Raw genomic sequence first — 15,996 nt, 5'->3', positions numbered from 1 at the left:
TGGTGCGTAATCAAAACGATACCACTATACATGGAAATGAAATGACCCTGCTGCTGGTGCCAATAAATCAACAGCCACTGGACTCGGCAGCTGCAGTGTCATCATTACTATGATAAAAACCCACTGGCTTATACAGTGAAAACATACAGGTAATGTACCTACCTCATCGAACCCCCCCCACACACACACACACCCTCCCCCTCCTACTCCTACACACCCACACACCCCCTTCTCTTCCCGCCCATCTCTGGCTTATATTTGAATAATCTTCCACTTGCTGTTTTTTGTGTATCTCCTGATAAATTCATTAAAAAAAGAAAAAAAGAGAGGGAGTTCTCCTGGCTCTCATTATATGAAAAAACGTTATCTTAATTGAACATTCACCTCTAAATAAGACAGCCAAGGCCGTTTCCTGTTTGCCCCGCTGTCTAAAACAAAGGATTCTTACCAATCAGCAGAAGCTGCATGTTAATGAGAACCTGCTAGAGCCTGGCAGCTGAATGCAACTCGCTCATTGTCACTCATGTCGCATTTGAGTTGGTCCATTTTCTGGTCCAAATGCAACCCCCATATAGTGACCATCTTATCCAATATTAGATCTATTTCTTTAAGTTAAGACCCGCTGCATTAGAATTTGTTTCATGAGAAGAGATTCTGGGTTTCTGATAAATAAGCCTTACATTCTGAGGTGCCTCTTGGGTCTTGAGTGCTGCAGTGTGCATTTTTGCATAGATTTAAATTCATGCATTCCTGATTACTCTTCTTATTTTCTTGGGTGCAGCTTTACTCTCCCATCCTCATCACGATACTGAAAGACTTGGGGGGAGAAAAAAAAACTTAGTCTTCTGCCAAACAGGCTTCTACCTTTATGACAGCTATCTGGGTGGAGGAGCAATTAGTGTCACCTGAAAGCGTTTCTCTCGGGATGGCAGGGCCCGATGGAAACTCATCTCTGCAAAGCCGTGACACCCCCTAAACAGCTCATCAAGATCAAACTGGCCTTCTTCATGTCCTGGCTTACTTGCCCACGGTGCAGCATGATGAAGGCTTCCTTTTGCTACATCCCTAGTTGATTAAAGGCAGCAAGCCTGTCTTGGCTTCTATTACTCGGTCGGGCTCTGTTTCCCTTTGCTCTGCGTCCCGTGTCGTTTGGGCCAATCTGTGATCTGGGTCCCCGGCAGCACAAACATTACCTTGTTAAAACACCACTTTTTAATATGTCAGAGGTGAGGGAGAAGGATTACATTCATGGCTGAATTTTAAAGAGGGCCTTTCGGGTTTAAAAAAGTGCCAGAGCCTTTCCAGTGGCCCCTTTCCTCTGATGAGAGCCCTTGCGGTCACTGAACGGCAACAAAACAAATTTAATTCCCTCCCTCATCAGCCATCTTCAGCCAGGGGTCAATGCTTTATGCATTTTGCTTCTTTTGTAAGAAATACTAGAATTAAAATGAGAATGTGAGGATCAATACGGCAATTCACCCAGCACTGAGAGGGGCCTGCGTGTCAAGTATTGGTGCCGCTTATTAACATGACTATTGATTGGAGTCAGAGGAGCGTGGTCGCAGAGGCAGCATCAAATACCAATCATTAACCCCAGAGTCAGGGTGAGCTCTGTAATGTCTCAATCCTTAAAGGGGCTCTTCATTGATGATCCTCCTCCATAGTCTTACCTTAGGTGCAGTTCATTAGCTCTGTGCAGCCTTGAACTCATTAGATATTTGGTTTAAAAAAAAAGTTTTATTTCACTTTGTTTGGAATTGACTGAAACAATATTTACTCATATTGGGATGAAAACATTTGAAACTATAATTTTCCCCGCAGAGACTTGAGACCTTTGATATTCATGAGCTTTAATTAACAAGACAAACAAAGAAAAAGTTCTGTTTTCTTTCAATGTGATAAGTTTGACATATAAAATTGTCCATCAAGTGAATTGGCTATAACTGTACTGATCAATAAACTAATTCTAAGAAGTGCTTTTAATCTTATAATCTACAATCTTTCTGCTTATTATTGAAATCCTGATATCACACTTGACTTGATGTTTTAACCAACTTAATCAGCGGAATGAAATTAAAGAAATTAATTAGAAAAGCAATAATACCAAGTCAAGCTAGAGTCATGCTAATTTGCTCCTGTGTTCTGCTAATATATTCCCAGGTTCACTGCAATCATTGGAACTGATTGAGACAGGGTTGGAGAGCGAGACAAATAGAAAACCCAATAAATGAGAACGAGATTGAAAAAGAGGGGGAAGGAGCTGGAAAAGTGGAGGAGGAGAGTAAAAAAAAAGAGATACAGTATTGACCTCAAAATCCCTTCCCAACATCTTCTAGAACGATGCTGCTTTAAGCCCGTCAGCAAATGGAAACACAACTATCATCAGCCTTTGTGGCAGTTGGAGAAGCTGGCCATGTCTGGGCTTTTTAACCCCTGAAATGTTAGTCCATCCCACACAATACTGTCTCTGTGAGGAATAGTGCTGGATGTGGTATTAAACGGAGCCGGGACAACCTGTGCTGAGCCTTAGAAGGTTAACTTCTTGGGACCAAGGTAGATCAGTGAGCGGAAGAGACGGAGAAACCATAGCAGGACAGATGGTCTGGAAAGAGCTGATAACTCGCTAACTCACTGGAGGTATTTGATTAAAATAAAAATAAAAATTCCAAAACAGTTTTTAAGCACTTTAATGTCAAAACCTAATTCAGGAAAACCTCCATCTGTCCTCTGCTAAAAATGTATTTCCTCTTCTTAACCACGGTCACTTTTGCAATAAATGTACTTTGGATACGACAAATTCACAGGTCACTTCCATGTGTATTTGTACAGTGGAAAAAGTGGGCTAACTTCATCTATCCTGCTGACCTATTAGACTCCCATGTAACCACAAATTGACACAATATCTTGGCCATATCAATACTATTTATAAAATATTTGAAATTATTATATAGATCCAACTCTGAAACAGCTGTTTTTACATTGTAATAAGATAACCAAGGCCTATATGGTCTGAATGTTTTTTTCCCCCTTAGGATGGCGATGATAAATGCTCATTCCATTGAAAATAAGACATTTGTTCTGAATGACTTCTTCATCACAAAATAGCTGGATTTCCTATTTCTGACAGAGACATGGCAAAAGGGCATAATATGTTGGCCCTCTGCTTGGACTATGCCCACCAGACTGTACTTTTATTAGCACTCCCAGGACCAGGGGAAGAGGTGGAGGACTTGCAGTCATTTAAAAAAAGTTTTTTTTAAGTAGGATGCCGAGCACCGGAGTTTCCTCCTCTTCTGAGGTGCAGATGAAGAGATTAAATTTGATCGTTTTAACCCGTTTTATTGTACTTTAATTTACCGACCCCCTGGTTTTAATAGCTTTTATATTTCTGAATTCAGTGAGTTTTTATCCTCCATCATTAGTTTAGACAGAATTATCCTGGCTGGTGATTTTAACATTCACGTTGATGATGCCTCTTGCAGCTTTGCAGCAGATTTTCTTAGTCTCACTGAGTCTTTTAATTTTATTCAACATGTGTCCACTCCCACACACATAGGGGGCCACACATTAGACCTTGTGTTTACGCTTGGCTTAAATATTGACTCCATTTGCTCTGAGGAGCTGCATGTCGCTGATCACAAATGTGTCTTGTTCAACATGTCTTTTAACTTAAGATTTTTTTACCCAACAAACGTGCACATTGCTCTTGCATTTTAAACCAGTACTTTGCTGAAATATTTGTTGCTGACCTTGAGACAAGTGCGGTCTTATCTCCTCACGCTGATGTTGACAGCTTCGTCAATTCTTTTACCTCACACTGTTCGACCATTTTGGATAAAAGTGGCTCCCAAGTAAAGGAGACTAGCTCCCTCTGTAAATTCATCTGGGGTAAATTATACTATCCGTTCCTTTCGACGCAGTTGCCGTGGAGTAGAGTGTCTGTGGAAATCCACTAGGCTCCAGGTCCATTGTTAATACTACAAAGAACTGATAACTGATTATAACAGCATGTTTAAGGAGGTGAGAGCCTCTTACTTTGCAAAAATAATTTCCTCTAGTAAACGCAACCCGAAAGTTTTGTTCAACACCATCACCGACATTGCTACTCCTGCACCTCCTGATGTCTCTGTCTACTTAAACAATGACTGCAATAGTTTTCTCTCTTTCTTTGTGGACAAAATAATAAATGTCAGGGTTAGTATCATCCCCTCGTCCACTCCCTGCTATCTCCTTCCAACCCAGCCACCAACATTAGAGTGTTTTGCTCCTATCTCCTTGCAAGACCTCATCGACCTGCTGGGCACAATGAAACCTTCCTCAAGCCCGGTATATGTCTTACCAACTTCCCTCCTTAAAGATGTACTGGTCTCTATTGGTCCCTGCCTAGTTTCTTTTATAAAGAGGTCCCTGCAATCTGGCTGTGTCCCATCTTACTTGCAATCGTACAGCCACTTCTGAAAAAGACTAACCTTGATCCATCCCTTTTCCAACACTACAGCCCGATATCCAAGCTGCTTTTTACTTTAAATTTTTTAAAGTTGTTGCCAATCAACTCACTGCTGCCTTGACTGCACACAGCATCTTTGATAAATTTCAATTGGGGTTCCATCAGAAACACTCCACTGAAACAGCTCTTTTGAGAGTCTCCAATGACCTAATGATGTCTGCCGAACAGAGTAATGGCTCTATTCTGGTGCTATTGGACCTTAGCGCGGCTTTTGACACTGTTGAGCACAATATATTGATTGCGAGGCTCAGGCAGTGGGTAAGTGTTTGTGGTACCACCCTGGACTGGTTCTCCTGCTGGTTTTCTGTGTCGCTGGGTCCCTACATGTCTGAAACAGCAGCTCTGTCCTGGGCCCCATTTTATTTGCACTGTATATGCTCCTTCTACCCCAAGTTATAAAGCAGTTCAAATGAATCTCATATCACTGTGATGCGGATGACATACAACTGTACATGTCCTTTAAACCTGATGAGACTGACAGACTTGACCTATTGCACAAATGTCTGATTGCCATTAAGGACTGGATAGCTGACAACTTCCTACAGCTTAATGAATGAGGTCCTGATCTTAGCTTCAGACAGTGTAGCCACGAAGGTGTCTCAGTGTATTGGATCCCTTTCCTCAGCCGTTCAGTCCAACCTTAGAAACCTTGGTGTTATTTTTGACCAATCGATGTCTTTTCAGCCGCATGTCAAATCACTCACACGTACATGCTTCTTTCACATCAGAAACATTGCCAAACTAAAATGTGTTGTTTCAAAACCAGAACTGGAAATGATTATTCACGCCTTCATATCATCCTGACTGGACTATTGTAATTCCCTTCCCACCTGCCTCAGCAAGTCATCTCTGGACCATCTACAGCTCATCCAAAATGCTGCTGCAAGGCTCTTAACCAGGTCCAGCAGAATGACTCACATCACTCCCATTTTCTCCTCCCTCCACTGGTTGCCCATCAGGTTCAGGATCCAGTTCAAAATCCTTGTTGCTACTTATAGAGCCCTTCATGGTGAGGCCCCGGAATATATAATTGACCTGCTCCAACATTATACCACCAGTAGGTCACTTAGGTCTTCTGATCAGGGCTTACTGGCTGTCCCGCGCACCTGTTTGAAAACTAAAGGTGATCGTGCTTTTGAAACGGTTGATCCAACTCTGTGGAACGCTCTTCCCCTCGATCAACATTTGGCAATGTCAGTTGACACCTTCAAAAGATGTCTTAAGACATTTATTTCAGTGGTCTGTTGTTGTGTACTGTGATTATAGGTTGCTTTTAATATTGTTGTATTCTGCTGTTATTTCTGTTGTGAAGCAGTTTGTGACTTTGTCTGTGAAAGGTGCTATATTAAATAAACTTACTTAATTACTTACTTTATTAATCATGATTAATTACACCAAAACCCTATTAAGTGAATTGTAAAGCTAATTCTTTATATTTTCATATTTAAACCACAGTACGTTCAGGTCTGAAAAGTGAAGCTAATGCGGAAGTGTGTTAATGTGCAATACCACTGAAGGCCACCTGGGGCAGCCTACAAAAAAAAATCACTTGCTCCAATAGACTCCCATTTAAAAAATGTCAACGTCAACTTCTCACATGAAACACAAAGCTAAATGCAGTCTTATGGTGGTTCTCCTGAAAATAATTCCATAATTAATCAGCTACTAGGCCTCCAAAGCAAGATTTGTTTGGGGGTCATGGCTGGTTTGATTGACATGCCTTGGATGCAGTCAGGTTTTCTGTCACTTCTGGCTCCAAAAAAACTAGATGGTGACGGGCAAATTGCCAGTCTCAATGTTTCAAAACAGCAGTGAGGTGAGCTGCCTACTGGCTAACTTTTTTCATCATTGCTAACCTTGATATAATAACTTGGAATGTCAGACAAAAATCAATACTTTAGTCAAAGGATAGTTATTATATTAACAAAGTGCAAGTATTCAAATATGCAAGAATAATAGAGGGTGCAAACTAAGTGCAGTCCACTTTATTACACTGTGACTTTCTCTCTGTGCTGGGAGTTGTTATATATCGGCCTCCTAATATTTGTACAATTATTCTGCAAATAAATTGTAATGTGGACAGAATCACCAGATGGGCCAATGCATTATATGCTGTTAGCTGTGGCAGAGGGGTTGAACAGCCAGGCTGAGGGCAATAAATTCTCCCGATACATTTTTCATCCTCCATCTACCACAAGCTGCCAGACTGCTGAAAGGAATATTGACTAAACATAGCAAAGGTCTGAACTTGCTTATTTATTCCCCACCAATATTTGTGATATTTTTGAATGCTGCTAGAATTCAGAGGGGTTTCTGAGTGCTGGAAATGACACTGTGCCTATTTATGCATTATGTTTTACTGAATCGTAGGTACACAACATCAATATAAATATTTATCACCGTCTCCACATCTGTCCTTCAGATTATTTCTTCCATCTAATTTTCTTACTTTGCCCTTGCAAACTGCTGGTGCATCTGTTATAATCACTCCTTCGATAAATGGAGGACAGCTGCCAAAAGAACATACACTTCAACCATACAGTTCCTCCGCTCTGGAGTATGCAGCATTCAGCCTATTGTAGCAAATCAAAGTGAATACTAGGAGGTTTTAAACCATATTTTAGTTTTATTTATTTATTTGTGTCTAACAGATGGCTGAGAAAAATATCTATGGCCACAAACCAACAAATTGTCCATAATCCAAGCAGTGAAATAGCTGGGGATGGTGTGATCCCTCCAGAGATGGCTGTGTGATTGTGACAAATAAGATCATCAAAAAAAATGTAAGTCATCAATTTATTCTCAAGAAAAACAGGTAATTTCATCTCTCAATGAAAGCATTAGTATGTTTGAAATTATATACCTGTCACAGGATGAAATGTAAGACTCAATGAAAGATGTTTAATGTTCTCTGTTTTTACTGCATGTGTCATTCAAAGAAAGGATTATGTTGCTCAGTAAAGCATCTGCTATGAGTCATATCTTCACAACAACTATGCTGCGGTCACATCGACTGTCACTCTCTAATAAACGGATGTGCAGCAGCTCACTGGCCACAGTTAGTTTCTAACTGGTGTAATTCCTGCTGCATTGCTGCAAATTAGTCAACAGTTGAACGTTTGTGTATCTCTTCCTCCTCGGTTCAAAAGTTACCCACAAGTGAGCAAGGAAGTTTACGGATTGTAAATTGTTAAGAAGGGGTAAAAAAAAAAAAAAACAGACAATGTTGTGTCAGAAGAACAATATGAACCTCATATTTTAACTGAGCACACTGCGACTCCACAAATCTGCGTTGCGATTATCTTCGTGCCTTTTAAAAACCTTAAACCCTGGATAGCCTCGGGGAAGAAGAGCTTCACACACTGCTGATGAGAAGGCATGACACATGCTTGATTTCAATTTCTATCTCTCCATCTTCAGTCACTTCATACGTTCCCAAGGAACGGAGACTTTGGCCCCTCACTCTCCTCAGCCGTGCCAAGCAATTGTCTTGTGTAGCTGGCCATCAGATCACTATCAGTGTAGCTGTAGGAGGGAGGGAGACGGTGGCCCCATCTGTTCACATGGGTGAAGCCGAAACACATGGCTTCCTCCTGCTTCTCTGGCAAATCTGGCTGATGTACGAGTATATACTGTCTATATGTTTTCCCCTTTATAGTCTTGCAGTTTGAAAAATTTCCTGCCAAATGCACTGGAGACGCTGTGAAAGCCAAGAGCTGATACATCAAATGCATATGTGAGTATGCGTGCACACGTGCAGGTAAGTGTGTGCCTGCTTATAAGTGGTTCAAGATTTACTTAAGTTACCCAGAGGAAGCTTTCGGAGAAAAGCACACTCTCAAATATATACTCTGTCAAGACTTATCTTGGCCCTCCAGAGGCAGCAAGACAAAGCTCACACGTTTTAAAGTCTCCAGTGGTAAATGAGGCGTTTGAGGAATTGCAAATGCCAGGGAACACACACACTGGCAGTTAATTTTTATAACCTTTTTTGAAAAGACTTAGCAGGCAAACATTCAACCTGAGACAGACCCCGTCACTTGTGCCCTCATCTACCCACTCACCCCAGTAATGCACTGCCTGTCTATCTCTATCAACCCACACAAGACCAGCAAATAATATGCTGTTCCAGCTGAAACGAAGCCAAAATATGCCAGCACCCTTTACAGGTTGAATAAAACCCTTTGTTGCAACATTATGTTACTTAAAGTGGTGTTTTATAAAGCATCAGGTTAAAATGGCTATAATATTATTTTTAGAGACAACATTTATTGTGAGTTTTGGCTCCCTTTAAGCTTTATTGACTTTTTCAGGGTAATTATTTCAGTGTAACAGCCTTGCAGATTTAGGTTCAGTTTGTCCGCTCTCATCAGCTTTGGTTCCAGATGCAGACAATTGTTTTCAGTCTGATGCTGTGCAGATAGTGAACACAAACCAAAGTTAGTGACTCGCTGGTGAACACAGTGGAGCACCCAGATTATTCCTTCTGGGTTGGTAGAGACCAAAAACAGAAAGAAAACACTGTATTTGCAGAAATCCAACCAACAAGCCAATATAACGTCAAGGTGTGTAATACACCCGTCAGTCCACTAGTGGGTATCCTGGTAGTGTCACGTTTTGCCTCGACTAAACGTGAAAAGTACACGCAAGTATAACGAGCGTCGAAGAAGAAGGTCATGTGATGCAGTACAAGGGATAGATTAAGAGTAAGGACAAGGTCATGGGTGTTTGGATGGATCGAACAATGGACTTTCACTCGGAGAACCAGTGTTCGAGTCTGTTAGAAAACAAGTCAATACTGATGAAGTTATGTTACATAACATAACGTAATGTTACTCATGTAAAATTTATTTTATTTGCATTACTTATTTTAACCCAAGCCATGATCTTTTCTAACATTAACCAACCATTAACTAAACCTTTTTACCGAACCTAACCTCATGGTATTTGGTACCCAAATACCTAAGGCACCTCTCTTTTCCCACCAAGGCAAGGCAAAATGTAACATTGACACAGTATTGTCTAGTTGCCTGACGGGTGGATTTTACGCTTTAGAGAACATCGGCTTCAGCCTGATATCATCCTAAAGGGGTTGAACCTCAGTGTTGAGTTTACAGCTTTTTTAAACTCCCCCGACAAAATGTGACTTTATGTAAAAGCATAGTTTCATATAAATAATAATATTATAATGAGGCTTTAGCACTGACCTGGACCTCAATTCCATATCCCAGGTAGACAGTAATCAAGTAGTTACACTCCACTCCAGAGTCAAGTTGCTGCAGGATTTCGATGTTGCCCTCGGGGTCAGTGAAATTCAGGCTGCACGGCTCTGTGGGAGACAGTAAAATGACAAGTGATTCCCTTTTTTCCCCAGACCACTGATCTTCCTGACAGCCCACCTGTGTCTCCCTGGCCCCGTAAACCCTCTAACTATCTCTGCAGATATCCTCTTCGACACTGCTCATCTGCGCCTTCAGCCCTCTGTGGCCGGTGGAAAGGACAGGCAGGACACATCAGGAAAAATCTGATTGTTTTTGACACATGAGCAACTCTGTTATCCCTGGTGGAGAGATGAATAGCTGTGTGCAGAATACAAAATGAACAGGAGCAATGCCGATGACCTGATGCTTAATTTTCTCGTCCTCTGGGATGCATGTGTAAAATCTTAGGGGGGAGATACTCTCCAACTTGTAATGGGAACAAAAAGTTATTTGATGTTGATGTTGTTTGTTGCACAAAGTCATCTGAACGTTCTGCTTGGTACAGTACATCTTTGAAAGTCAGAAAAAACAGGAGCACGCCTACCTGATGTTTGCATGGTGGTGATGGTGGTACTTGTGATGACGGTCGTGGACGTCGTGGTGGTGCCTTCGTCTCGAGAAGTTAGCTTGAGGTCAGGGCTGGTTTTATTTTTCAGTGTTGTCTCCCTAGCTTCGCCTTTCTCCATTCTCATTGAGAAGGGTGCAAGGGTGGCCTCTACGGGAAAAGCACTCCAACTTTGACTTCCCCGTGAGGATAAGGAAGCCACTGGGTTGTTTCCACCGCCTGAACCTCTATTATTCGGTGTCACTTGTGTGGTGAGGGAATCTGTTGTCATCTCCACCTTGTCTGGGCCCCTCATCTTCTCCTTGGGTGGCTTATTTTGAGGCAGAGACACAGGTAACCCCGGTGTTGTGGGAGAAAACGTGGTTAGCGGGGAGGTGGCGGCTGCGGTGGCGGTAGTGGCGATGTCTGAGAAGGCTGGGGCGTCCTCATGGGGAACGAGTTGAGTGACAAGGTCTCCTGCGTTTGGAGCAGACACGGAGCCAGGCATGGTGGGGTACGCAGCCACAGAGCCATCCTTCCTGAAAAAATGCTGGTCCCCTTGGAAGTCCCTCGTAAGTAGGTGCTCATGAAGGAGCAGGCTCTTGAGGACAGGGTGGTGGTTGGGGATGTTCACCAGTGAGACAGTGGTGACCGGGTGGACTTCACTCTCTGTGTCCTGTGTTGATGCGTGTGTGAAGAGGTCTGCGTCCAGTGTCCTCCTACTGATTCTGTTGCTTTCCTTTGGACCTGAGTGTAAGAGTAAAAAAAAAAAAGGAATATGGTAATATTAAGCAAGATATTACAGTTGAATGAGCTACAAAAGGAACATACAGAGCAGTACATCTTTTTGACAGTTTCATTATAGAACAATCAACTGTGCCAGTCTATAATCTCCCCAAATTATGTCTAATGAGGTGAGAGGCAGTCCCCCTGTTTAATTCTTCCTCACGTATTTTGCTGTTATTTTAATCAGTTCATTATGCATGTACTGTACTGTGCGTGTGTGTGTGTCGGGGGGGGGGGGGAGGGGGCAGTATCAGTATAATCCTTTACACTATTAATTGTAGAAACTTTTAAAAGCAACTCAGTCTTATTTGTTAACATACATCAGTATAAATAATATAAGAACATGCAGTATACAGTGTGAATTTTCTCTGTAAAAAAAAAAAAAAAAGTTTTCTTTTTGCACTTGACAAGTTATTTTGTACATCTTTAATAGAAGCACCAAAAAGGACATTCTTTTAAAAGGTCCTGGACCCAATTAACACTGACAGTGGTGAGTAGAGTCTTGCATAAAGACAGTTTATCAAAGACCAATTCCAAAATCCCACCGCAGTGAAATCTCCGAGCGCAGAGTAGTAGTAGTCGAGTTATTAGTTTGATGAAAAGGTGTTAATAGCACATATTGTTCTAAGCCCTCCTTTTGCAATCTGGTATTAGTATCCTTTTTTTTTTTTTTAACATAGACACCCCCCCCCACACACACACACACACACACACACACTACTCAAACATGGAAACGCTCTCAACCTGGAAGTAGTCACTACTTCACAAAAAAGGTGCATGCATATTTATTGTCTAAATTAGTTTTTTTTTTTTTTTTTTTTTTTTAATTTAGGAACATTCAGTACATGTCTTTATGGTCCATGTGATATCTTATGCTGTAGAAGCCACAGCAAATGAGGTTCTCTGTGGGAACTTTGCCGTTTTGACACTACTCATGTATTTAAAAAGAGTTTCAATAAGACAGCCATATAAGCACAGTTGGAGTACCTCACACAGATGCATGCATTTGACATTCGATTAAATATGACTAACCCCCAAGTGGGAAGTAAGCTCCACAAACCTGATTATTAAATTCAAGACTGGAAGAATTAAAGCTGAACACGTTAGCCACCCCTATATCTTTGAGGCACTTCTCTTATCAGCCGATATCACTGTGCAGTAAAAATCACTTATAGTAAGAGACCAACTCATTTTCCCCCCCAAAAAATAAAAAAATAAACAATGATTATTCACTTGGGGCAGAAAGAGAAAAAATAAAAACAACAATGCAGGCCCACCTGTCATTTATGTCATTTGAAACACAAGCGTCGCTTTTAACAGCTACAGCAGGACTGACCGGCCAACCAGTATATGCTGTGTAAGTGTTTTTGTAGACAAATAATTGCATTGTGAGTCCAAAGGGGCTGTTTTTCCCCTCTTTGTCTGCAACATTTCCCTCACATCAGTAGTTTGGGGAGAAATCTAATGACTGGATCATTCTTACTGCTGCAAATCCTTAAACGCTCCAGACAATGTAAACATCAGCAGAGATGAACTTCCTTGCATGTCCTTGAAATGATCAAATACTCTCCAGCTGCTGCTGCTTACATACTCCCACTACAACAAAGATTTTTACTTTATTTTTCAAGGTTTTTGTGAAGAAGATTCTTCAGTTTTTAAATTCTAGTGCTGACTTCCTGTTTTAAGGTGTGTGTTGGCAGGATTTCACTGTCTATTTAAGATTGGTGCACCTCTTTAGTTTTGGACATAACAAATAAACATTTATGACAATTACCACCCAAGGACAGTGAGATGACCTGACTTAAAATGACTGTAAATTCCTAATTTAACATGGGCATCAATCCAGTTTTCTCATTTAGCATCACATTTTTAGTTTACTGTTTCACCTTCCAACATTTTCACTGCTCATCGTTATGTCTACAGTAGCTATTGCACTGCACTGAATAATGTAAAAATGTGCCCAAAGACAGCAATATAAACATAAATCATGTTGTTTTTTAAAGAATAGAATAAATAATAGCTAAGAAATGCTGAAAACAATGAGGGAGTTCATTTTGTCTTTTTATGTGTCTATGTACATGTGTCGACATGAAACAATGCCGCCTGCTTTGACACCTTAATTAGCTTGCGTTAGGGGTGACAATTTGTCTTAATGAGGCAGAATAGCTGCCAGCAGACTTTTCATGCTTCTAGATGAAAGGATGTTGTTGACGCAGGCTGCAAATGAGTGAGATATCCCAATGTGAGTGTTTTCTATTACAGCGCTCCGAGAAGATGAAGGAGCCTAGGTTGGAAATCAAAACCAATGTAAAGATTCATTCAAAACTGTTTATTTAAAGGTCATTTGAATGGTAATAATGATGTGAAATGTTGAGGAAAATATAAAAGCATGTCTCCGGTCAGAGAGTTCATCAACAGTATAATTACAAATGCTTTTTTCAGGAAATAGGTTTGACATTTTCTCATACATGTCTCAGCCTTGAAATTGTACAAAAAAGCCATGTGGCTATTTGAATCAGATCATACATCCTAGACTGAATAACCATGACACTCAACATGAACTTCTATGTTCTACAACTGTTTATTCCCAACTATTAACATCTGATTACATTTTACAGCTAACATCTTCTACAGTTGGTTGGTTCATTGTGGGTGTCTTGATTAAAAGTCCCATAATGCTTTGAGGGCTGGCAGGATCGTAAAAGTTTAGTTGACAATTAATTGTGATACAAATAATTGCGATTAACACTTTAATTGTCTTTTTTTGTTCAATTTATTTCACTGCCAGCTTTTAGCTGCAAACTCAACAAATCACATCAACAAGTTATCAGACTCTCCTTTTTCATCTGGCTTAAAACAAAAATGTTCCTACAGTAGTGCCATGATGTTGTATGATGAACTAAATCCATGTTCTGGAATGATGTTATTGCCAATAGATGCTCATTGAAATGCAGTCAATCAAAAAGGAGAAGTTAAGCACCTTAAGATAAACAATAGGAGGCACTAGATCTGCATTCCAGCCATTAAAGCACAGGATAAATGGTGGAAATAGCAAAGGAAATATGACATTTCTGTTCCTTTCAGCTAGCTACTTTTATACAAATGAATGGAAATAATTGTAATAGTTATGTATAATGATTTTGGTCAGCTAAAATAGATACGATCATTGCAGTTATTCAATAATAGATGCTTTTCTTGCATATGAAATATCTGCTTAAATCTGCTTTGCTATGTGGAAAACATTTATACTGGAAAATTGGCCTTGTCATTATCAATCCCCATAACAGGAAACATACAGAACATTCACGTTTTAAATAAGAAATGCTGTCTAGATAAATGTGAAAATTCACTGTGCCACAGCAGCAGCTCTTCTTTGCTCATATAACTTGGAAAGTAGTTGTGAGCCTCTGCAGTATTTTGCTGATGCAGAGTAGTTGTACCACCATCCGGCGTGCTAATAAAAGTTTGATCAGGCTATTCAAGAGGAAGAGTAAACAATTTTGTTACAAAGCCTCTCCTGGGCTGACAGAATTGACACATGGTTTTACATTTTACTGACAGACGCGACAGCGCCACACTCATCTTTCTTGGCGACAGAGGCAATTCAAAGACCTTTTGATGTTCTAAGATGGAGGAGGAACATTTCCTTGTAGCCTTATTCTGTCACAACAAGAGCAGCCACAAGCTCACTGTAAAGGCAAACTAAGCATATTTGACATGTCTCACTACCAGAGAGAATAAAGAGTGCAAAGGGAGGTCTTCATAAATGATTGAAGTATATAAGACCGGCCCCCCTGCTCACAACTGCAAAATACAGAGGAATCTCAAACACGCGCTTACTGTATGGTAAAGCTGGAGTATTATCTTTTTGTCAAGATTACTGTTATTGTTAAACCCTGCCTCCTGTTTTCTTCTCTGTGTCTCCTTCTCTGTCTCTATCTGCAGCGGGCAGATTTTGAGCGTCCAGTCCGGTGCGCTTCAGTCAGAATATCGAGTGAATGTGGGGAGTGAGGGTGAAGAACTGGGTTAGACCAGAGTTTCTCATATACAGATCAATATGGGATCAATGTGTACAGGTTGGATACCTCTCTGTGGTGATTACAAAGAGGAAAAGTACTGCCATATGGTTGTGATCTCTGAGCCTTAATTGGGTGTTTACAGTCGAAGATTTGGGTGTTTACAGTCGAAGATTCAGAGAAACAGAGCCGAAGACTGAATTTTAAGTCTCATTTGTCAAGTATTTGTATAATTTAAAATAACATGCAGCTTTTTTAATTTTGTTGCTTTTACTTTTATGGATTTGAAAGATTTTTATGTATAAATAATTTTGAAGTTTGTCTGATTAATTTGCCAAAATAAACTTTTTGAATATGTACCTTCTGAGTCTGTCTAATTGTGACATAATTGTTTTCTATTTACAGAATTTTTCAAACATAACAGTCAATTAATCAAGGAAATAATGAGCAGATTATTTCATCATGAAGGTAATCATTAATTGCAGTCTGAAAATAAACTCTTAAAATGAATTCCACCTCAACCACCTAAAACACTGAAAAAAATAATACCTCGGTACTGATAATTAATAATATCTAATGATATAATAATACTGTAATACTATAACTCTCACAGAGGCCATTTTACTGCATTAAGTACATTTTACTTTTGATACTCAAAGCACATTTTCTAAATTGTACTAAGACTTGTAACAACGTATTATTTGTACTTCTATTTGAATAAATAATATTAATAAAAATCAAATATTTAACACAAAAACAGTAAAAGGTTCTAAATGTAATGCAAATGCCTTCCTTTTATTTGTTATCCAACCTCATATTATTGTCAGACTGACAAACATTACCACTGTTGCCATTCTTTATACAAACACAGGCAGGCCTCTT

The 15,996-nt window shown here is 40.1% G+C and overlaps 1 protein-coding gene across 3 annotated transcripts in view; it reads right to left on the bottom strand.

Annotated features, from left to right (window-relative positions):
- LOC138622072 (seizure protein 6 homolog) overlaps window positions 1-15,996 on the bottom strand; it is a 105,071-nt gene that overhangs the window by 40,853 nt on the left and 48,222 nt on the right. For all 3 annotated transcript variants that reach the window (XM_069700543.1, XM_069700544.1, XM_069700542.1), the window contains exons 2-3: window positions 10,313-11,059; window positions 9,715-9,836 (exon numbers count right to left, since the gene is read on the bottom strand). In XM_069700543.1, the coding sequence (XP_069556644.1) occupies window positions 9,715-9,836; window positions 10,313-11,059 (869 nt within the window). The remainder of the gene's footprint in view (window positions 1-9,714; window positions 9,837-10,312; window positions 11,060-15,996) is intronic.

The sequence above is a fragment of the Brachyistius frenatus genome, unplaced genomic scaffold, assembly GCF_029030835.1.
Source record: "Brachyistius frenatus isolate BFR_SWC_R1_liver_20210118 unplaced genomic scaffold, ASM2903083v1 Contig_34, whole genome shotgun sequence".
Taxonomy (NCBI): domain Eukaryota; kingdom Metazoa; phylum Chordata; class Actinopteri; family Embiotocidae; genus Brachyistius; species Brachyistius frenatus.
The sequence above is the reverse complement of the archived record's forward strand: the minus strand, read 5'-3'. Positions and strand labels throughout refer to the sequence as shown.